The sequence below is a fragment of the Marmota marmota genome, unplaced genomic scaffold (genome assembly GCF_001458135.2).
Source record: "Marmota marmota marmota unplaced genomic scaffold, marMar, whole genome shotgun sequence".
NCBI classification, from domain to species: domain Eukaryota; kingdom Metazoa; phylum Chordata; class Mammalia; order Rodentia; family Sciuridae; genus Marmota; species Marmota marmota.
Window position 1 is genome coordinate 1,127,612 of NW_026000171.1, and position 22,680 is coordinate 1,150,291.

General features: G+C 38.4%; 1 protein-coding gene across 1 annotated transcript in view; it reads left to right on the top strand.

Annotated features, from left to right (window-relative positions):
• Nucleotides 1-22,301, top strand: part of LOC107154877 (antigen WC1.1-like) — a 41,233-nt gene extending 18,932 nt beyond the window's left edge. Inside the window, exons 6-15 of the mRNA XM_048787560.1 lie at nucleotides 1,358-1,672; nucleotides 7,076-7,117; nucleotides 7,208-7,522; nucleotides 7,740-7,772; nucleotides 8,144-8,281; nucleotides 8,681-8,776; nucleotides 9,237-9,347; nucleotides 10,345-10,491; nucleotides 16,092-16,206; nucleotides 22,103-22,301. Of these exons, the coding sequence (XP_048643517.1) occupies nucleotides 1,358-1,672; nucleotides 7,076-7,117; nucleotides 7,208-7,522; nucleotides 7,740-7,772; nucleotides 8,144-8,281; nucleotides 8,681-8,776; nucleotides 9,237-9,347; nucleotides 10,345-10,491; nucleotides 16,092-16,206; nucleotides 22,103-22,301 (1,511 nt within the window). The remainder of the gene's footprint in view (nucleotides 1-1,357; nucleotides 1,673-7,075; nucleotides 7,118-7,207; nucleotides 7,523-7,739; nucleotides 7,773-8,143; nucleotides 8,282-8,680; nucleotides 8,777-9,236; nucleotides 9,348-10,344; nucleotides 10,492-16,091; nucleotides 16,207-22,102) is intronic.
• Nucleotides 22,302-22,680: the final 379 nt, after the last annotated feature.

Genomic DNA, 22,680 nt, shown 5'->3' on the forward strand with positions numbered 1-22,680 from the left:
TCAGACAGCAGACAGCTCCGCCTGGTGGATGGGGGCAGTCGCTGTGCAGGGAGAGTGGAGATCCTGCAGCAGGGCTCCTGGGGCTCCATCTGTGATGATAACTGGGACCTGAGTGATGCCCATGTGGTGTGCAGACAGCTGGGCTACGGACTGGCCCTGGAGGCCACCATCTCTGCTCACTTTGGAGAGGGATCAGGGCCCATCTGGCTGGATGAGCTGAACTGTACAGGAGAAGAGGCCCATGTGTGGCAGTGCCCTTCCCAGGGCTGGGGACAGCACAACTGCAGGCACAAGGAGGATGCAGGGGTCATCTGTTCAGGTATGTGTTGCACACTGTGCACAGGTGGGAGAAGTGAGGAGGGTGTGCAGAATGGTATCTAAACCTTAGAGCAGAGAAGGGGAAATTGGTGGTAGGGTGGAGGGGGAAGAGACTCCTCCCACACTGTCTGCCACTCTATCAGAGAAGATGGGGTACTTCCATTTCCTGCTGCAGCAGCTGAGCTTCTGCTCTTTCTTTCTCAGCCCTGTTTCATGACAATCTTTCACTTCAGTGTCCATTTGACTGCAGATGGTATCCTTCATTTACTGTGGGTGCAACATCCTGAGACTACTATATTAATTTCCTATCACTGCTATATAATAAATTACCACAGAGCTAATGGCTTAAAACAACAGGAATTCAAGTCTGAACCCAGTCCACCTGGAGTATTAACAAGGGGTCAGCGGGCTGCATTCAGCTGGGACTCTGGGAAGACTCATTTCCTTGTCTTCTCCAGCATCTAAAGTTGCCTATAACCCCCTTCCTTCTTCAAGTCAACCACCTTACATTCCTCTGACCATTTTTTTCATTTTTACATCTCTCTCTGACCAGGGCCAGAAACAGTTGTCTGCTTCTGTGAATACAGGTCTAAGGATGTGGTTAATACAGGATAATCTAAAATAATCTTACCATTAAAAATCTTCATTTGATCTTGTCTGCAAAGTTTCTTTGCCTCACAATATAACCTATTCACAAGCTCCAGGATCAGGAATTGACATATCTGGGACTTCACTATTCTGTCATTTCACTGTCCACACCCCCTTTCCCGGGGTCTGTCAGATGTTTAGTCAGGTAGTTTTTCCTCCCTCCCTTCAAGATCCCCAGTCCAGTGTTCCTGCCTGTTCATTTTCCACTAAAACTTTGTCATAGAAATAGAAAGAGACATACAAGTTATCAAAAAGGGATGAAAGTTTTGTCCTTCCACCCAATGGATATTTCTTCAGCAAAGTTAGCAATAAGCACTGCCTAAGGATAAAGAAAAAACAGCACTAAGGGTTAAATACTCACTGTGCCCTGTTTTCCTCCTCTTGGTTTCAGAGTTCCTGGCCCTCAGGTTGGTGAGCGAGGACCAGGAGTGTGCTGGGTGGCTGGAGGTTTTCTACAACAACACCTGGGGCAGTGTCTGCCACAGACCCATGGAAGCTGTGACCTTGTCCGTGATCTGCAGACAGCTTGGCTGTGGGGACAGTAGGACTCTCAACACTTCTGTTCCTCACAGAGAAGGTTCTAGACTCCGTTGGGTAGATGGAATCCAGTGTAGGAAAACGGACACCTCTCTCTGGCAGTGTCCTTCTGACCCTTGGAAACAGAGATCTTGCTCTGCAAAGGAGGAAGCTTATATCATGTGCTCAGGTGACTTACTCCTTACTTCCATGTCCTCACTCTGTAAGTTGTTAGAGAAATTTCATACCAAAGGAATGAGTTCAAATAGGTCTACAAGGTGAAAGTTTGAATAGAGATTATTTAAGCCTCAAATTATAATCTTGTTTCATGACAGAAATAAGTAAAATTGTTCTGACAGCCATTTATGTGAGAAATGTCATGGATATTAAACTAAGCATGTGGAAGCATAAACTTATCCTCCGAAAATTCATCTAAGCAAATGACTAGTGCATTCTAGGCTATAATAATTACTCTGTATTCCTTGGTAGAGTGAGGAATTTAACCTCAATTATGTAACTCACTTACTATGTCCTATCATTGCATTAGTTTTCACATGTAATGAAGGTTAATTCTCTCAGCAAATTGTTCATAGGTTTTATGGTGATCATTTATCCAGAGGAGGAAACTGAGGTTAGGAGTAAGCACTTCATCCATCCAACACCCTCAGAAGAGTGAGGGACATCTTGGAGGACCCAGTACTACTGTCTGGGTTGCTTTTGAGCTCATGGTCTTTTACTCTGAAATCCATCTACATCAGACAGACAACCTCTCATTTCAGATTGTTTATGGTAAGTAATTGAGTGACTTGTAGGGAGAAACATAATTCTAGACCTGAGGAGAGACAAGAAGAAAATACTGTCCCTGTCTTCATGGAGTTTATCCTCCAGCATGATGACACATACCAGCTATAAATATGAGTGTCATTAAGAAGTGGGAAGTGCTGAGAAAATGTGTAATTTGAGGAAAAGAGAAATTATACTTAGTTTGAGACCTAAAGGAGAAGTAGACATACAATGAAAGAAGTAATTAGAGGATTTTGTCAGTATAAATACTCAGGTGGGAGGAGCATGGCAATCCTGAAATACTGATAAAATCCCATCAAGGACAGAGCAGGAAGAGGGTGGGGAGAAAGACGCATGATTATCTAGATAGGTAAGAAGAGCTCAAGGCCTTTTCAGAGCATGGCCCCAGTAAAAACAAACCTGTTGAAAAGCTGTTTATTAATCTTCTCGCCTGCCACATCATGAGAAATTGCTGTAAGGTACAGGGCCTGGACTCCATTTTCTTGAATTCATCGCCTCACAGACCCAGTGGTCTTGGTTGAGACTGCCTCCTCTGAGCCTTTATCCATATATTACTACAAACCAATATGTCACTTCATCCCTCTACCAGAAAACATTCCATGGGGCTTGTTGAAAATTGGAGCCTAACATCTTCCAATTTTTTAAGACCTATAATGTCACCTTCATTTCCAAGTTCTGATAAAAGCCTGGCTTTCAACTGAAAACAATGATGTCCTTATCATTTGAAAGCTCTATGCTTCCTTTTAAACAGGATGTTTCTGGACCAAATAGTAGAATAAAAATATTTTTGCTCTCACTTATCATTTTAAACATTTTTTTTTCTTTTTCTCCATGCTCAGTTACTTGAAATCTGCCCCACGAAGTGGCACAGTCTACCATTTCTTTTGGTGTCACTATCCAGCCTGGTTGCTCCCCCTTATCCAGGAAGGCTGCAGTATCAGGCTCATCAGGCTCTTCTGTCTCCTGTTCCTGGTGCTGCCACCATCTTGGAACATAACTGAGATAACATCCTGGCCTCTCCATTCCTGACTTTCTCCCTTTAAAGCACTCCCTCACACCCCATCTCCATATATGGCCACACTACTGACCATCACCAACTGTCCAGCCTGTGATCTTGTTGCATTTTTCCTTCTCTAACTGTTGTCTCTTCTCCTTGTGGCACATATTCTTGATGCTCCCTTTTCCAGATATTTAATCTTCATGCAGATTCCAGATATTTTTCCTTATCAGTTTTTCAGTTTCTTCCCTACCTGTACAAGACTAGGCAAGGACTGCTGAATCATGGACAAGTGCTGTGTCTTGTTATAATATGAAATTATTCTACCAGTCTCTTGGAATTTGTGATCCAATCTGTGATGGATCCTCCACACTGGCTCCATATTGTAGTGTGCTTCTCTCACATGTGCTCTTAACCTCTCTCTAACATGACATTTTACAAATTCCCTGATCTCCCTCTCATTGCTATTTAAACTGCATCATACATATGAATTATGATCTTCCCTCATACTTCACTGGAAATAGAAACTCTCAGCTGTCTAATTTTTTGTTTTCTCTTCATGGTCACTCTAATTTACTGATTATTATTCTGTCTTAGAGTCTTGCAACTTCTTTGTTCAATATCTAAATTTTAGACTCTCTATTCTTCCTTAGCTCTTTTCCATCTCTTATCTCATTAGGGTCCATGGCTGTAGATGATATCATTCCACTGACAGCTCCATACCTCCATACCTGGTCTCTGCCCTTAAATACAAACTCACACATTTCATTGCTAATGGATACCCTCACTTGCATTTTTAATAGACCACTCAAATTTAATTTTCAAAGTAGAGTGTTTTATTCCACCCCTTTAAGCCCTGCCTCTACCATTTTCTCCCTGTTTTATTCCCCATCCCAGTTAATGCCACTGTTGTTGCCCAGTTACTTATTCTCAGTCTAAATTCACATCTTAATGTCTTCTCTTTTGCTCTCTCTCCAGTTCCAATGTAGTAGCAAATTCTGTCTCTATCAGTAAATACATCTTAAATCCTTCTTCTCGGATCTTCTCACTCTCTTCTTAGTTCAGGAAAGATCACTTGCAGCTTGGACTCTTCCAACAGTCTTCAGTGGTCTTTGTCTTCTATAATATAATGTCTATCTAATGCTGGGAATATACTCATTTGATTACCAACTTGATTAATGTGTGCTGTGTCACAGGTGAGCTGCCTTTAGAAGTGACACTGGCACATTTCTTTGTGACTCCAAAATGCAGAAACAACAGGAAACCATGTCTCAGGAGTCTGTAATTAGCCTATTAGCAGAAATTCCAGGGAAGATGTAGTCAGCATGTTGTTCTCGGACTTTGAAGGACTTTCCATGGAAAAGGGAGGAGACTGTGAGCCACTGCAGAGGTCAGGGCTGTGACTCTCGGGTACAGATTTCTACTTGTTGGGTTTGGGTTCACTCTAAGTTTAAGTAACACTAAAGAACCTCTCCATGAGAGGACCCCCAGGGAATGAGTAATGCTGTCTATCTGGGCAATGAGCACCGGAGGCATGAAAAGCTGGCCATCCCATCTTCTCTTAAGCTGTGCTATCTTTTTTTGCTTTTTTCACAGAATCGGCCACATGCTTGACACTGGGGGATTTATGTTTTTCCCTCTAGATTTTTTTTTTTTTTGCTGTAGAGTTAAACAACATCTTCTCTATTACACTGAATTACCAAAACATTAATTACTCAATGAAATAAAAAAAGACATGTTAAAATATAAAAGGTACATTAGTGACATTGCTTAACCCTTGTCTGTTCATAATCCCCTGATGTGAATAGGATTAATGGACTGGTAATTACTTTTTTCCCAATCCTCCATTTTCATGGAATCCTATCTAAGCTCATGTAGTGATAAAAGCATTTATCTTATGGTGTCTTTTGTAAGTATTAGATGAACTAATACAGCACTTAGCATTCACATATGTTAGGCATTGTAAGTTTAAAAAGCATTAGTTATTATTAAATATATATATATATATATATATATATATATATATATATTTTTTTTTTTTAAATATATATTTTCTCTCTACTGCAATAATAGTTTGGTTTTACAACATTAGGATTATATCTTACTATTGTTACATTGGCTTTTCTTAACAACATATTATGGATATTTCTCAAGTAGAACTCCCATTTTTATAAAATAACTCCATAATGTTTCATTCTTAAATGATTAGTATTCCAGCTTGCATAAAATTTTGCTACATATTTATAATTCTTTTCTATTTTTCCCTTCTACAAACAATATTGCAATACATATCCTTACACATGTAACACTACATACTAGTAGGCTTGTTACTACAAGATGACTACCAATGTTTATAAGATCACATGATATCTATTTTTGAAAAAGATACTGTCATTACTTTGTAGGAGCAACTGCTTTCAATTCGTATTTCATATCTTGATAGAAAACACCAGCATTTTTTTATAACTTGACCATTCATCTAAATGCAAAAAATCATACAGAACCCCAAAAATCAAAAAAAGGAACAAAACCCACAAACCTCTGCTGAAAACTGCCTGAAATCCAGGGAGAATGCAATGATAGATGATGGTAAATGCTTCAAAAGCAAATGCTTACTCTTCTTTTCCTACTTTTCCACACCTTATTTTTTCTTTTCCCTGTAGAGGCTGAAGGGATAATAAATTATAAGAATATGTGTTTATAATGTTTTTCTCTACAATAGACTCCACATATTTAAATAGTGAGACAACCAGTCCTGAAAGTGAGCAACCACCAAAGACAGGTCCTGTGATCATTTCTAGAGATGTTTTCTGCATAGGGTAGGAGTTGACAGAATATTAGGGACAATGTATACCCATGATGGTGTTTTAGGACAAGTGCCTTGTATGTTTTCTCTGTATTTTTTTTTCATTTTTATATATTATTTGTTGTGTTTTACTTGGCTCCATGTTACATTCTATGTCCTTTCATGTATTAATTATCCTCAGTGTATTATCTTTTTTATAAAAATGTTTCTATCTTACCAGTGAACAATTCTCCACTTATTATCTTTTCTCTGAATTCTACTTGTTTTATTTATGTAAAAAGTACTTTTATTTTATTTAAAAGATTACTTTCAATTAAGTTAAATGAATACTTTCCATATGTTTGTAAGTTTTCATTAACAATATGAGGGTATTTGAGTACAAATCACTTTTGGGATTTTGTAGTACTTATGTTTTAAATGTCTACTATTCATTACCAAAAATCATTAACATTAACTTACATTTCTTTTATTCCCTTTTTGATTAGCAAAAATTTTTTTAAAATTCTTCAGCAGATTTTACTCATCTGTTCATTCATTCAGTCAATATTAATCAAGCCACTGATTGTGGCATTTGTAGAAAGTCGCCTGTACATACTTATAATGAATGCATTCAACATGCCAGGCATTGTCCTGTTTGTAGGAACAGAGAGAATGAGGCAAGGTCCCCTTTCTAGTGAAGTTTTTTCTGGGTTACATGTGTCTGTGTATGTTTGCATGTACACACATGAGCACGTGCATGATCGTGTTTGTATTTTTTCATGTAGTGGGCACAGTAAGAACAAATAAACTGATAAAATAATTTCAGCTGCTGATAGGGATATGCTCTAGGGGATGTCTCAGTAACCCATCCTGTTAGACTATTTCTGAAGCTCCTTATCTCCATCTGTCACCCAAACTGATCCCAGGACTTTAGAGAGCCTTGTCTTGGGGCAGGATCACCTCAGTTCCCCCTGAACCTGTGCTTCCCCCACTGTCTGCTCCTGCAGGAAACAGACCCAAGAGCTGTCCAGCCACTGCGCCTTGCACAGGTACCTCATCCCCTCCCACCATCCCCATGGCTTCCAGGGCCTCCTTTCCTCTCGCCAGGGCAGTAAACGTAGGTGCTGCTGCCTTTTCAGACAAAGAGAAGCTCCGACTCAGGGGAGGAGACAGCGAGTGCTCAGGGCGAGTGGAGGTTTGGCATGAAGGCACCTGGGGCACTGTGTGTGATGACTCCTGGAGCCTGGCAGAGGCTGAGGTGGTGTGTCAGCAGCTGGGCTGTGGCTCTGCCCTGGAAGCCCCAGGAAAGGCTGCATTTGGCCCTGGAAATGGAAGCATCTGGCTGGATGAGGTGCAGTGCAGGGGCAGGGAGCCCTCCCTGTGGGCCTGTGCTGCAACACCCTGGGGACAGAGTGACTGCAAGCATGAGGAGGACGCTGGTGTGAGGTGCTCTGGTGAGTAGCAGGACAAGGTGGGGGGCCTAGGGTTGAAGGAGTGTGTTTGCATCCAGAGGGCTTCCCAGGCTGCCCTGCTACCCTATGCTCTGGCTCTGATGTGCCCAAACTCCTGGCATCTGGGAAAAAACTATGTGCCAGTTTTGGTGAGTGGGACCCAGAGACATTCCCAGACCAACACAGTGTAGTGATTCCATTTTCCTTCTCTTGTCCCCAGGTGAAAGGACAACAGCTCACCCCACCCAGAGAAGTAAGTGGTTCTTTTGCTCTGAACCAGGTAATGGGGAAGATAAGCAGATTTTCAGTGTTCTGCACTATGGAGTCTACACAGTTCTGATGTTCAGGTGTTAGAAGACGCCATCACTTGTGTTAAATTAGAGCAGTCAGAGAGCTCCAAAGCCTCATCCACATTTATTTTATAGAAATCTCTTAAAATCAGACTCAGAAGATAGTTGACACATCCCAGAGCAGGATCTAGGGTGGTAATATCCTGAGATTCATGATATATGATTTCTGAACTAGGGACTTCATGGTCCTGAGGACTGAAGCAAGGACCATGATAACTGAATTCTCCTGAGCTTATGGTCCTCTCTAAAGACTCATGACCTTTTTCTTCTTCAGGCACCAGTTCAGCCTCAGCCACTGTCCCTGGCATCTTCTCCTTACCTGGGATCCTCTGCATGGTCCTGGGAACCCTTCTCTTTCTTGTCCTCATCATCCTGGGAATTCAACTGCTCAGATGGAGACGACAGTGCCAAGGTGGGGCTTGGGAATGCTGTGACATGAAAGTATGCACAGATAATATTGGACCAATTGTGGGGCTTTTTAAAGTACACATTTTAGTCTTATTCTCATTGTATAAGAAACTGCCTTCTCTACCATGGACTTGGAGACTTAAAAGACATGATTTTGTCCTGGGTTAAAAAATGGAGCCCTCAAATACGATGATTTCCCATGTGGACAGTGCTAGTGGAGACTGGGTTTAAGATCAAGGGATGGGCAGAAATCTAGTTCTATCGCAATGAATTACAAGACTAAAGAAAGGGATCCTGGAAGCCCAGAGTAGTCTCTCCAAGAGTGTGCACTGGAGAAGATTTTGTCTGTTGGTAAGGCAGCGACTTCCGTGAGCAATGCCTGAACTCATTCTGCTTTCCATAGCCTTATCCACTTTTGAAGATGCTGTTGATGAGGTCCTGTACCAGGAGATAGATTACCCCATAAATCCAGAGAAGGAGAGCCTGCTGAACAGCTCAGGTGTGTTCCATAGCCTCCTTTGTTTGTATGAGTTTTCCATCAGTGTGGGAATCTTCAGTAAGCAAAGATCACATGACTAACCCAACTTCATATGGCATATTTGGTAGCTTTCTATTACTGAAATAAAATGAATGAAATAATCAAATTATAAAGAAGAAAGATTTATTTTGCTTTAATAGAAAGAGGAAGAGATTGGCATCCTATAATCCTTTTCAAGAGCATGCTCCCAACAACTTAATACCTCCCACTAGTCTCCACACCTTAAAGGTTCTACCTTTTCCAACACCATTTAAAACATGAACTTTTAGAGATATTCCTGGACCACTATAACAATTATCAGCATCCTTCAATGGCAGGAGCTCCAAGCCCTCTCTCTACAAGTATGAAGCTTCAAAATTTCTTCTGAACTATGACATTGAACCTCCTACTGTGTTTGTCTATTATGTTTTCTCCCAACTAGGAACCATTTCTAATGGCTCAGTAAGTAAGCTACCTTATTACATAGGGGAAAATGAGGGGACCCTGAATCTGCCCTATGTAGTAGAGACAAGTCTTCCCTTAGATGGTGGGAGTGAGGAACAGGTTATCATCTGAGAAGAACTTTGTTGATTAGGATGGGAAGGATCTCTCCTTCAGGTTCACAACTACTTTTTCTCTCCACCCACTCTGTCATCTCAGAAAGGGAAAGATGAGATTCTAATTTATTGGTTTCCATAGCTACTTCTGTATGGTCACAGACATACCTCAAATACATCATTATAAAATCCAAGGCCATAATCTTAAAAAGAAAATTTGAACCTGATCATCTTACAAATTCCATGGCGTAAGAGAACTTTGGGAAATATGGATTTGACCCTGAAATACAGGGATGTATGAACCATTTTGTGGTTTATGTGAATACTAAGACCAAAAAAATGAACTTTATAATCCCTGGAACACAAGGAATGTTTGGTGCCTGTATTTATCAATCATTGGGAGCTCTTCTCTACAAAGGACCTAAGAAAAGAGGACATCCTGGACTTTCCCCAAATTGTAAAAGTGGAGAGTTCCAAGGATAAAGCATGTCCAGGAGTGCTCTTTCAAGATTGAATCGTAAGAACAGCACAGCACTAAAGGAGGTTGAAATCCATGCCTCCTGGGATTGAAATTGGTAAAATAGCCTATCTGCGGGAGAGAGAAAGCCAGGCTTTTCTATTGGACATCACTGTGTCTCCATTGCTTCAGAGGCCACATTAACAGCCTGGGTTCTCCTCAGTCACTAAAATGTACATATTTTTTCAGCCCTCTATCATATGCCTGAAAAGAGTGCCTCAAACTTACAACATAATTTTTATTGATTTTTTTTGGCATGGCATGTTAGTAAAATATTATTGAACTTCATACATTGAAATATTTAGATGATTTACATGCTTTCCAAGAATACAAAGAGTCAAATGTATGCCTTTGGGACAGCCTTGGAATATGGTGCCTGTATTTCTCAGCTATTAGAATCTCTGCATTAGAAGAGACTGAAGACATCACCTAGACTAAGAAATATCTTGCTCTTCCTTCTTATTCCCGGTTTTCAGAACCTCGAGGACAGCATGCAGTTGCCACAAGCAATGGTTATGATGATGTTGAAGAGTTACCAGTTCCTGAAATTCCTTCTTCCTTTGGAATGAAAGAGAACAGGTTTTTCCCAGAAGAGGGAAGTAGTGCCAGGTGTTCTAAGACAGGTAAGTGGATAGCTATCTCTCCAGTAGTCTTGCATTATTGTCATGGTAAAGATGGATTTGGACATTTCAATTATCAGTTTTCCTTTAACACAAGAATCTAAGTAGCCTTGTAAACCAAGAAGATGTCATCTCTTCCCTTTTTCTGTTTATTGAAGCTGTTTTATTTCTTCTGAAAGGCGGTACATATTGTGTCCTCTGTCTGCACACACAGGCCATGGGATAGAGACATCTCTGGATGAGCTGCAGAGATTTTGTAGCTTCGTTCCAATTTTCACACAGCAAACCAAGACCTATGTTTGAACAACAAGTATGGTGGTCTTTAAGCCTGTGAGAAGTAATTTGGAGAGCATTTTAGTGTTTTTATTATTGCATTATAATTATTCATCATAGTGGCATTAATTTTGACGTTCATAAATACATATAACAGTTTTTTAATGAATCAGTGAGATATATATATATATATATATATATATATATATATACACACACACACACTTCACCTCAGTATATTTATATATATATATATACATATATACATATATACATATATACATATATATACATAACATAATTTGGTCAATTTCATTCCACAGTTCCTCGTTTTTCACATCCTTCCTCCTTCCGCATCAACCCCCTTACTCTATTCCACTGGTCTCTCTTTTTCTTTCATGAGTCAATTTCCTTCCAGAGTTCCACCCACTTTTTCCCATTCAAGCCTTGTTTTGCTCCAAGTTCTGCATATAAGAGAGGAAATTTAACTTTTGACTTTCTTAATTTGGTATATTTCCCTTAGTATGATGTTCTCCAGTTCTATCCATTTATATGCAAATGCCATAATTTAATTCTTTTTTATGGCTGAGTGTAATTCTGTTGTGCATATTCACCACATTCTTTATATCCATTCATCAGTTGACAGGCACCCAGGCTGTATCCATGACTTGGCTGTTGTAAATTGTTCTTCCATCAACATTGATATGCCAGTATCACTCCAGTATGCTTAGTTTACTTCTTTGGATAAAACCAAGGAGTGAGATAGTGATGAAATGGTTTCAGGAATCTTCATGCTGTTTTCCAAAATGATTGTACTAATCTGCAGTGCCACCAAAAATGAATGAGTACACTTTTCCCCACATCCTCATGATCATTTATTATTATTTATATTATTGATGATTGCCATTATAAAAATGTAGTTTTGATCTTCATTCCCTTGATTGGTGTAGATGTTAAGCAGCTTTTCATATATTTCTTGGTCATTTGTATTACTTTTTTTGAAATATCTTTTTAGCGCTACCGCCCATTTATTAATTAGATTAATTGTTTTAACTTTTTTGAGTTATTTATATATTCTGCATATTAATCCTCTGTCAAAAAAATAGCTGGCAAAGATTTTCTTCCATCTTATAGGCTCCCTATTGTTCCCTTTTTTTCCTTTCCTGTGCAGAAGTATTTTAATTTGATACCATCCCACTTGTTGATTCTTAGTTTTATTTCTTGAGCCTCAGAGGTCTTGATAAGGTGCCTGTGTCAATATGTTGGAATAGTGAGCCTATTTTTTCTGTCAATCACAAAGTTTCTGGTCTAATACCTAGGTCTTTGGTTCATTTTAGTTGACCTTTGTGCAGGTTGAAAGATAGGGGACTAATCTCATTCTTTTATATACAAATATCCAGTTTTCCAAGCACCATTTTAAAAAAGAAAAAAAAAGACTCTTTTTTAAATGTATGTTTTTTGTTCCTCTGGTAAGTATCAGATGAAAATATCTGTTTGGGCTTGTTCTGTGTTTCTATTCTATTGCATTGATCTTCATGTCTATTTTGATGCCAGTTCTATGCTGTTTTTGTTACTACAGCTCTCTCATTAGCCAAACTAGCCAAAAGAGAGGGAAGACCCAAATCAAAAAAAAATAGAGATGAGAAAAAGAGATATCATCACAAACATTTCAGAAGTCCAGAGGCTCATTAGGAACTATTTTGAAAATTTATACTAAAACTATAAAATCTAGAAGATATTAACCAATTTCTAGGTAGAAATCAAACCAACAAAATGTAGAAAACCTAAACAGATCAATATCAAAAAATGATACTGAAGCAGCAATTAGAAGCCTTCCAACAAAAAAAGAAGTTCTGCCAAATATTTAAGAAAGAAATATACCCATCATTCTCAAATTACTCTATGAAATAGAAAAAGAGGAAATACTTCCAAGTTTATTCTATAAAGCCAGTATTACTGTTTTACCAAAACAAGACAAAGACACATTGAGGAAGGAAAACTACAGACCAATATCCCTGAAAAGCATAGTCTGAAAAATTTTATTAAAATATTTCTAAAGCACATTCAAAGACACATTAACAAGGTAGTACACCATGATCAAGTAAGTTAGATGCAAGGGTAGTTCAACATATGCAAATCAATAAGTTTAATTCACCAAAAAAAATACATCTAAGGATAAGAATCACATGATCAATTTGATAGATGCTGAAAATTTTTTGATAAGTTTTAGCATCCATTCATATTAAAACTGCTGAATAAATTAGGGATGGAAAGAACTTACCTCAACATTATAAAGACTATGTATAACAAATGCAAAGCCAACTTCCTATTGAATGAAGAAAAATTGAAAATATTTCCTCTGAAATCAGAAACAAGAAAAGGATAATCACTCTCACCACTCCTAGTCAATATAGTTGTTGAAACTAAAGTCAGAGCAATCAGACAAGAGAAGAAATTAAAGAGATATAAATATGAACAGAGGATAAATTATCTGTTTTCTGAAGAAAGGATCCTTTATGTATTATACTTAATATCTCCATCAAAAGAATTCTAATACTGATTAATAAATTCAGGAAAGTAGGATATAAAATCAGCATTCAAAAATCAATGCCTTATCAATATCCCAATAATTAATATGCTGAGAAAAAATCAGAAAAACTATTCCATTCACAATAACCTAAAATAATTATTATTTATCTTGAATCTTGACATTCTAACTGGGGTAAGATTAAACCTCAGTGTAGTTTCTATTTCATTTCCTTTATTGTTAAGAATGTTGAACAGTTTTTTATGTATTTCTTGGCCATTTTATGTCATCTTCTGAGAAATATCTGTTTAGCTCACTTGCCCATTGACTGGGTTATTTGGGTTATTTTGATGTTTATATACGATAGATATGAATCCTCTATCAAAAGAATAAATGGCAGGAATTTCTCCCATTCCTTAGGCTCTCTTTTTATCATCTTGTTTCATTTTATGTTTGAAATTTTTAAATTTGAAGCTGCCCCAGTTGGTTCTTGGTTTTATTTCTTGAGCTTTGGGAGTTTTATTTCTGTTTGTGCTTGTATTTTGGAGAGTTGGCCCTATGTTTTCTTCTAGCAATTGTAAAGATTCTTGTCTAATTCTTGTCTAATTACTAGGCCTCTGATCCATTTTAGTTGATGTTTATGCAGGGTAAGATATAGGGAGCCCCTTTCATTCTTCTACATATGGATATCCTGTTTTCCCAGTTCCATTTGTTAAAAAGTCCATTTAGTCAGCTTTTTCACTTCTGTGGCTAAAAAAAAAAAAAAAAAAAAAACCCAACCAGCACAATTGTAGAGGTGAAAAGGTTTATTCCGGGGCTCACTGTTTCAGAGGTCTCTATATATAGACAGCAGGCTCCATTCTTTGAGGCTGGAGGTGTGGCTGGACATCTTGGTGGAAGAGTGTGACAGAGGGAAACAGCCTGCAGATGATCCGGAAGAAAAGAGACTCCACTTGCCAGATACACAATACATACCCCAAGGCCATGCCTTCGTGGACCCACCCCCTCAAGCCACACCCTACTGGCCTTCAGTTACCAGGCAGTTAATCCCCATAAGGGGAATAATGCAATGATTGCATTGAGGCTTTTACAATCCAATTGTTTTTCCTCTTGCACTGTGTCTCACATGAGCTTTTGGAAGACACACTACATCCAAACCATAACATCCATCTTTTTTCCAATGTGTGTTTTTACTGATTTTGTCACGACTATACCTGTGTGGGTTTATCTCTCTGTCTTCTATTCCATTGACTTTCATGTTGGTTTTTATAAAAATGCCATTCTCTTTTTGTTAGCACATACCCACAGCATGATTTGAGCTTGGGAATTGTGATGCCTCAGCCTTGTTCTTCTTGCTCAGTATTGTTTTGGCTACTCTGGATCTTTTATTCTTCCACATGAATTTTAGGACTCATTTTTCTAATTCTGTAAAGAAAGTCATTGATATTTTGATTGGGACTGATTAAAATTATAGATTGCTTTTGGTTGTATAATCATTTTATCAATATTAAATCTGCTTATTGAAGAACAACAGATGCCTTTCCATCTTCTATAGCCTTCTTCAAATTCTTTCTTTAGTGATCTATATTTTTATTTTAGAGGTCTTTCAACTTCTCCACTAGGTTTATTTTCATGTTTTTGTTTTGTTTTAGGTTATTTTCAATGGAATACTTTTCTTCCTTTGTTGAGTTTACTACTGTCATATAGCAAAACTATTAATTTTGTTTGTTGATCCTGCTACTTTGCTCTATTTATTTATCAGCTCTAAAACTCTTCTGGTGGAGATTATATGCATAGAATCATATCATCTCCAAATGGAGATAATTTGACAACTTCTTTTTCTCGTATCCTTTTAATTTCTAACTGATATAGCTAATATTATAAAATTATATAGAATAGGAGAGGTGGGGGTAAGAATACTTATCCTACTCTAGATTTATTTTAAAGGAAATGCTTTTATTTCCTCACCATTCGTCATGATGTGATGTATGGTTTGTCATGGATAGCCTTGATAAGATTGAGATAATTTTCTTCTATCCCTAGTGTCTTCAGAGATTGCTAAATTTTGTTGATGAAAATTTTTCTGCATCTATTCGGTTAATTATGTAATTTTTGTTCTAAATTCTATTTATGTGATGGATTACATTTATTGATTTGCATATGCTGAGCCAACCTTGCATATGTAAAAATTTATTTTTACGGAAGCTTGCAACTCATTATTTTTATTAACACTTCACACTTTAATCATATAATGTACAATAGCCTTAAATAGATATATTGAAATTTACATGCTAGAAAGAATAATTCTCTTATTGTTTGAAATAATATATGGTGTCATATTTTAGAAGTGGGCTTTCCACTTGTGCATGGTCATGTGGGCCATAGAAAAAGGAAACTGTTGAATTCAGTTGAGCTGCCATCCTTTCGCATCTTCCAAAGGACTCAAATTGTTGTCATGAATACACTGAAGTCAAGAGTAGTCTGTTATTGAGGTACAGAGGAATTGAGGGAGGTCGTCTTCTGCCTGGAGTGCTTAAGGAATCAGACCAGCCTGGTGTGGAAGAGAGAACTTGCATCTCTTTGCCACTCCTCACCATTTTTAACCCATCCTCCTTCTCATTGTTGAAATCAAGACATTTGCACAGGACATAGTCAATAAGATATAGCTCTATCACTCCTTCCAGAAAAATTCTGGTTACCCATAGATATTTTGTAGCCACTCTACTAGTCTTTTCATTCTGCAAGAGGACTCTGGACTGTCGTTTTTGTCACCACTGAAACCAGGATCCTCTTACTATTTCAGGTATCTCTCTTCAGACCCTCAAAGAAGCTGACAATTCTAACATGGAAGACACAACATCCTTATTGGTCCTGAGACAAGAGTACCCTGGATATGATGATGTTGAGCCTAACACCATGTAGTGCTTTTTGTTTTGTTTGTTGTTGTTGTTTTGGGAGCAATTAAGTCTGTAGAGAGCTCCTTATGATATTATTTACTAATAAAAGAGAGTTCTGTCTTCTTCATTACTGGAAAGTTTCTATGTGTATCCCTTATTAAAAATAAATACTCTGAGCCTCAAATACCAGTGCCATTGCCTTAATGTGAATGCATTCACCCACAGCAACCTCTGAAAATTTAGTGTTCAAATTGAATAGATCCCACATAGGATCACCCACACACTACACACTTGCTTCTTTGAGATGGACAGATGTCTATTCTTCTCTTGAACAGCATAAAACTGAAATGCAGAGCTGAAATAAGAACTTAGTCTTACAAAAATTAACTTAGAAACAACCTTAATATTCAAAAACATCCATTCATGCTTGACTAAAACCTATATTTACTGATTGGGTGGATCAGGTGGATGGAAAATGGCTATGTTTCTAATTTTGCCTGATATTTTATATAATATCAATAACTAAATTCTACTACTGCCTAATAGTCTTTTACTCTAACAGCCTCTTCTCCTTTCTTATTATTCCACAATTCTCTGAATCTCATGTTTCTCCATACAATTGAACTATTACTCATTAAATTCTATTGTTTTTATCATTTTTCATTGTTCTCTACTCCTTTCTCTGGCTCTCTTTCTTTAAACAGCCAATGATTCTAACATCCAGAATTACAAAAGATTTCTAAGTGGATGTGTTTACTGTGAATTATTCCCATCCCAGACCATTCTCACATATTTATTTGAGTTGTAAAGGACTGAGTAAGTGAACCAAACTCTGCAATTCTCTATTCTACAGACTCATTATTATCTATAGCAATATTCAGTTATTTGCATGCAAACAAATGAATGTTTCCACATTTGTATTCTAACTGAATAATTTTAAATCAAGATTTTATTTACTCTGTTTTGTGATTCCTTTATTTTCTTTAGGAGTTTTTTTCTGTTTTTATTTTGTTTAATATTCTTATAGTTGTAGATGGACAGCATGCCTTTATTTTATTTATTTTTTTATACTGTGCTAAGAATCGAACCCAGTGCCTCACACATGCTCGGCAAGTTCTCTGCCACTCAGCTACAGCCCCATCCCCTTCTGTTTTTATTAATGCATTAGAGTTATACATAATAGTGTGATTTATTTTGACAAATTTGCACTTGCATTTAATATAGTTTGCTCTATTCCCATCCCCAGTCCTTCCACTCTCCCTCCTCTCCTCCCTTCCCCCGCTCCCCTGACTCCACTCTACTGTCCTCCCTTATACTTTGCTGCTTTTTGTTTAGTACTTTATAGATACACATAAAGGTTGAATTCACTCTAATTTATCCATAAATGTACATAGCATAATTTTGTCAATTTCATCCTGCAGTTCCTCACATTTTATGTGCCTCCACTGTCCCCCTCAATTGTTTTCTTCTGCTCCACTGAACTCTCATCTATTTTCATGGATCCTCTATTTTTGAACATTATTTCCCTCTATCTTTACCATATGAGAGAAAGTATTTGACCTTTGACTACCTGAGTCTGGCTTTCTTTACTTTTACAACTTAAATATTTTATTTAAAAATAAAATGTATTTTCCTACCATAATATACATAAAGTTACTTTAACAGTTCTAACATTTATGAACCATATGTACAGTTATTTTTTTTGATAACTTCCCATGCACTTCCGTAATTCAGAATTGGGAATCATTTAGCTATATTAGAAAGTGCAAAGGCCTTACTTTAGACTACGAAGACTCCACACTTGGAGGTCTACCTTCATTATTGGACCTCATTAGATATACACTTACAGTCATTTTAGGAAAGAGCAATAGCAACTGTCAGCAATAACAAACTATGTCCTATACACATCAGACACTTTTGCAAATCTGTTTTGTTTTGTTGTTGTTCTTTTCACTTTTATTCAAATAAACACAATACTTGTACATAGACTGATCATATCTCCTTTCAAGTTAATATACCTGGATTTTCAGATGTGCAGTGCTGTGGTCAAAACATGACTATTCTATAATCTGAAACAAGTATTTTGGACACACAGGCAAGTAACTGGGGGTTTTTGGTCAAAAAAAAAAGAAAGAAAAAGAGCTGATAAAAAGCACTGTGATGTCACTTGCCAACTTGAGAATGAAGGAAGCAAAGACAAGTATTTTGGGGGAGGGGGGTAAAAATCTAATGTACCTCTGGATAAAATTTAACTGCTTCCTCTCTTTCTTTCCTAGGGTGGGCGCTTGAAAAATGAGACATTTCAGGAGTGGTCTAGATTGTTTGTTTATTGCTGTTGGATTTGATTTCCTAAGAAACTTTTAACAATATGGAAGAACACTGACATTAGCCTTTGCCATTAGAGATAGTAAGACCCATAATGACTAAAATATTTTCTGATGTGTCCCTCCAGGGACTACACAGAAAGTATAGTCATGCCAGCCCTGCTCTCCCCAGATGCCACAGCCATTCTGTAAAGACAACACAATATATTTTCTAGACCCATAATTCAGAAATGAAGGTGTCGGAGAAATTTCATTCATTTTAAATTAGTCTTGCTTCCCCAGAAATTCCATCTTGAAAACTAAGTAATACCTTTGTTAGTTTGTTTGGCCTTATTAATATCAATTTTACTGAAGAAGCTTGTGTCCTTGATGTGGCTTGGCCTTTGCTACTCCTACATATTAATTTAATTTCAATAAAGTTGTGGCTTCAAGTGCTGAGTGATAGTTTGACCTGCAAGAAACAAGTTTAGGCAGTCACATCACAGTTATCTGAAGCCAGTTACAGTGAATGCAACCTGGGGGCCAATTCAACTAAAAAATTATAATTCTCACAGCAAAAAAGCAGCCAAAGACAGAGGCCTGAGACAAGTGGGCCTATGGAACTGCAGATTGGGGAGTATAGGGCCCATTCCAGGTCATTGTCTGTGTGGATGGTGTATTAGTACAAGCAGGCTGGCCCAGTCCTGGCTGATTCTGGCTGTGTCGCCTTTACAGAATGGCTGTGGCATCTGGGGACAACAGGGCTGGCATGACTGTATCTTCTGTGGAGTCCCTGGAGGGACACAGCCAAGTCCTGTTCCTTACAATTTCCCACACTGCCCACTTTTTTCTTTTTTTTTTTTAAGAGAAAGAGAGAGAGAGAGAATCTTTAATACTTATTTTTTAGTTATTGGCGGACACAACATCTTTGTTTGTATGTGGTGCTGAGGATCGAACCCGGGCCGCACGCATGCCAGGCAAGCTTGCTACTGCTTGAGCCACATCCCCAGCCCACACACTGCCCACTTCTGATCCCCCTTCTCTTGTAAAATATGATTTGGCTCAGCAGCAACTTAGGAGAGTGGGAATAGGCCTGACAGCCAAGGCTGGGAAGGTCATCTAGAAGCCTGACAAAGAGCAAGCCCACTTTCTACAAGTAAAAAATCCCAGTTATAACCAGAGCAGTGGTGCATGCCTGTAATCCCAGCAGCTCAAAAGTCTCCAGCAGGAGGAACTTGAATACAAAGTCAGCCTCAGCAAAAGCGAGGAGCTAAGCAACTCAGTGAGACCCTGGCTCTAAATAAAATATAAAAAATGGCTGGGATGTGGCTCAGACCTTGGNGCGACACAGCCAGAATCAGCCAGGACTGGGCCAGCCTGCTTGTACTAATACACCATCCACACAGACAATGACCTGGAATGGGCCCTATACTCCCCAATCTGCAGTTCCATAGGCCCACTTGTCTCAGGCCTCTGTCTTTGGCTGCTTTTTTGCTGTGAGAATTATAATTTTTTAGTTGAATTGGCCCCCAGGTTGCATTCACTGTAACTGGCTTCAGATAACTGTGATGTGACTGCCTAAACTTGTTTCTTGCAGGTCAAACTATCACTCAGCACTTGAAGCCACAACTTTATTGAAATTAAATTAATATGTAGGAGTAGCAAAGGCCAAGCCACATCAAGGACACAAGCTTCTTCAGTAAAATTGATATTAATAAGGCCAAACAAACTAACAAAGGTATTACTTAGTTTTCAAGATGGAATTTCTGGGGAAGCAAGACTAATTTAAAATGAATGAAATTTCTCCGACACCTTCATTTCTGAATTATGGGTCTAGAAAATATATTGTGTTGTCTTTACAGAATGGCTGTGGCATCTGGGGACAACAGGGCTGGCATGACTGTATCTTCTGTGGAGTCCCTGGAGGGACACAGCCAAGTCCTGTTCCTTACAATTTCCCACACTGCCCACTTTTTTCTTTTTTTTTTTTAAGAGAAAGAGAGAGAGAGAGAATCTTTAATACTTATTTTTTAGTTATTGGCGGACACAACATCTTTGTTTGTATGTGGTGCTGAGGATCGAACCCGGGCCGCACGCATGCCAGGCAAGCTTGCTACTGCTTGAGCCACATCCCCAGCCCACACACTGCCCACTTCTGATCCCCCTTCTCTTGTAAAATATGATTTGGCTCAGCAGCAACTTAGGAGAGTGGGAATAGGCCTGACAGCCAAGGCTGGGAAGGTCATCTAGAAGCCTGACAAAGAGCAAGCCCACTTTCTACAAGTAAAAAATCCCAGTTATAACCAGAGCAGTGGTGCATGCCTGTAATCCCAGCAGCTCAAAAGTCTCCAGCAGGAGGAACTTGAATACAAAGTCAGCCTCAGCAAAAGCGAGGAGCTAAGCAACTCAGTGAGACCCTGGCTCTAAATAAAATATAAAAAATGGCTGGGATGTGGCTCAGACCTTGGTTTCAATCCCTGGTACCCCCCCAAAATGAAAATTCCAGTCACTTTATAGCCTATCCACTAAAGTAAAACAAAATGTCTTTGAAAAATAATATACTTTGAAACTCTGACACATTTACAAAAACAGATCAAGAAATTTCAAACAACATTTTTAGAAGTCCTTTAAAAATGTATCAGTAACCTTCTTAGTAACAAATATGAAACAGTGTAAGACCCTTTATGACTTTCCAGTGGGATACATACACAGTAAGATTTTACTACTAAAATTATCTACTTGGTAAAATCTCTAGGAAAAGTTCTATCAAGAAAATAATTGTTTTGAGATTACTTTTTTTCAGAATGTCAAAAACAATTAGGGCAAACACACATACTTAAAATGTTAATACAACAATGTTAGTTCAGTTGAATAAATAAAAGAAAGTGGCACCAACTTTATGGCAATTTTTCAAGACTAAGATGTAGCTCAAGGATATTTTAAACAAATAATTTCCCCAAACAAGAATGATCATTCTCAGCACAAGACAATAGCATTAAAAATAAAGTACTATGAGAAAAAGTAGCTCCACAAACTTCAGCTTATTCACAGATGAACAGAAATGTTATCTTTTTTTAACAGAAATGTTATCTTGATATTTAGGCCTGACATATTCATCATGAGGAGAAATTCACTTTCACAAGAGGCCTGGCTTGGGGCTGTCTTTTGCCATTTTTTCCCCACCTAAAATGTGCTTAAATCTTTTCTTCAGGGTATTATAAACTATTGGTTCATTTTCAGAATCAAAATTAACCTTAGTGAAAACCTTAACAGTGTGGCCAAGGCAAGCTTCCTCCACCTCCATGGGAATTGTCTATAGGTTCACTATGCACTGCAACACTCAAAGGATCATCTGGTGCTGTCCCTTCTCTAAAAAGAACAGGGTTTCAGTGGCACCTGCGTGTCTGTCAACCAACGTGTCCACATCCTTTTTGGTGATTACAGGCTCCTTTAGTTGCTCCACCAAAGACCACAACAAAGCAGTCAGGATGAAAGGATCTCTACCACCCACATGTTCTTTCCCATACTCCATTTTGGAAATTTAGTTCTTTCTGTCACATTTCTACCTTCCTTTTCACTTGCTCCTTTTCTACAAATTCATTTAAATTTTCCAGGGCTTTGGCTGCCAGTATCCTCCTTGCTTCAACAGTCAATTCAGATGGCAAGTCAGCACGTGGCACTACCTCAGATAGACCTTTGCTGTTCTGGGTTTCTCGTCCAACCAAGAATTATGTCTTGGGACTGAAGCCACAGTCCAGAGAGCTGAAACAAGTCTTCCTCTTCCACAGAGCCTCGGTCCCAATCACTGTGTGATTCACAATGACAGTGGGTACTTGCTGCTGAGAAGGGTTTATTTCTTTATAGACATTTACAAAGTTGGTGTAACTGGTTCCCCAGGATTGGATGAACTTGAAATACACAGAGAATATTCTACTTCATTGTACTTCCTTTGGAATTTCTCTCCTACAAAAAAGAGGTGGTTCATCATCCTTGGGTCTTTCCAAACCTCCACACTTAAAGTGACTCCAGAAAGAAAATGTGATGGCAACTAATGCCTGGCTATCGCCAAGGTGCTACCTCTGAGGGTCTGCAGAAGCAGACCTCCAAGGCCACTCTTCACTACCCGGGATGGGAAGTGAAATCCAACCCAGTACATTGACAACATCCTCTTCTGCAGGCCACACACCTGCAA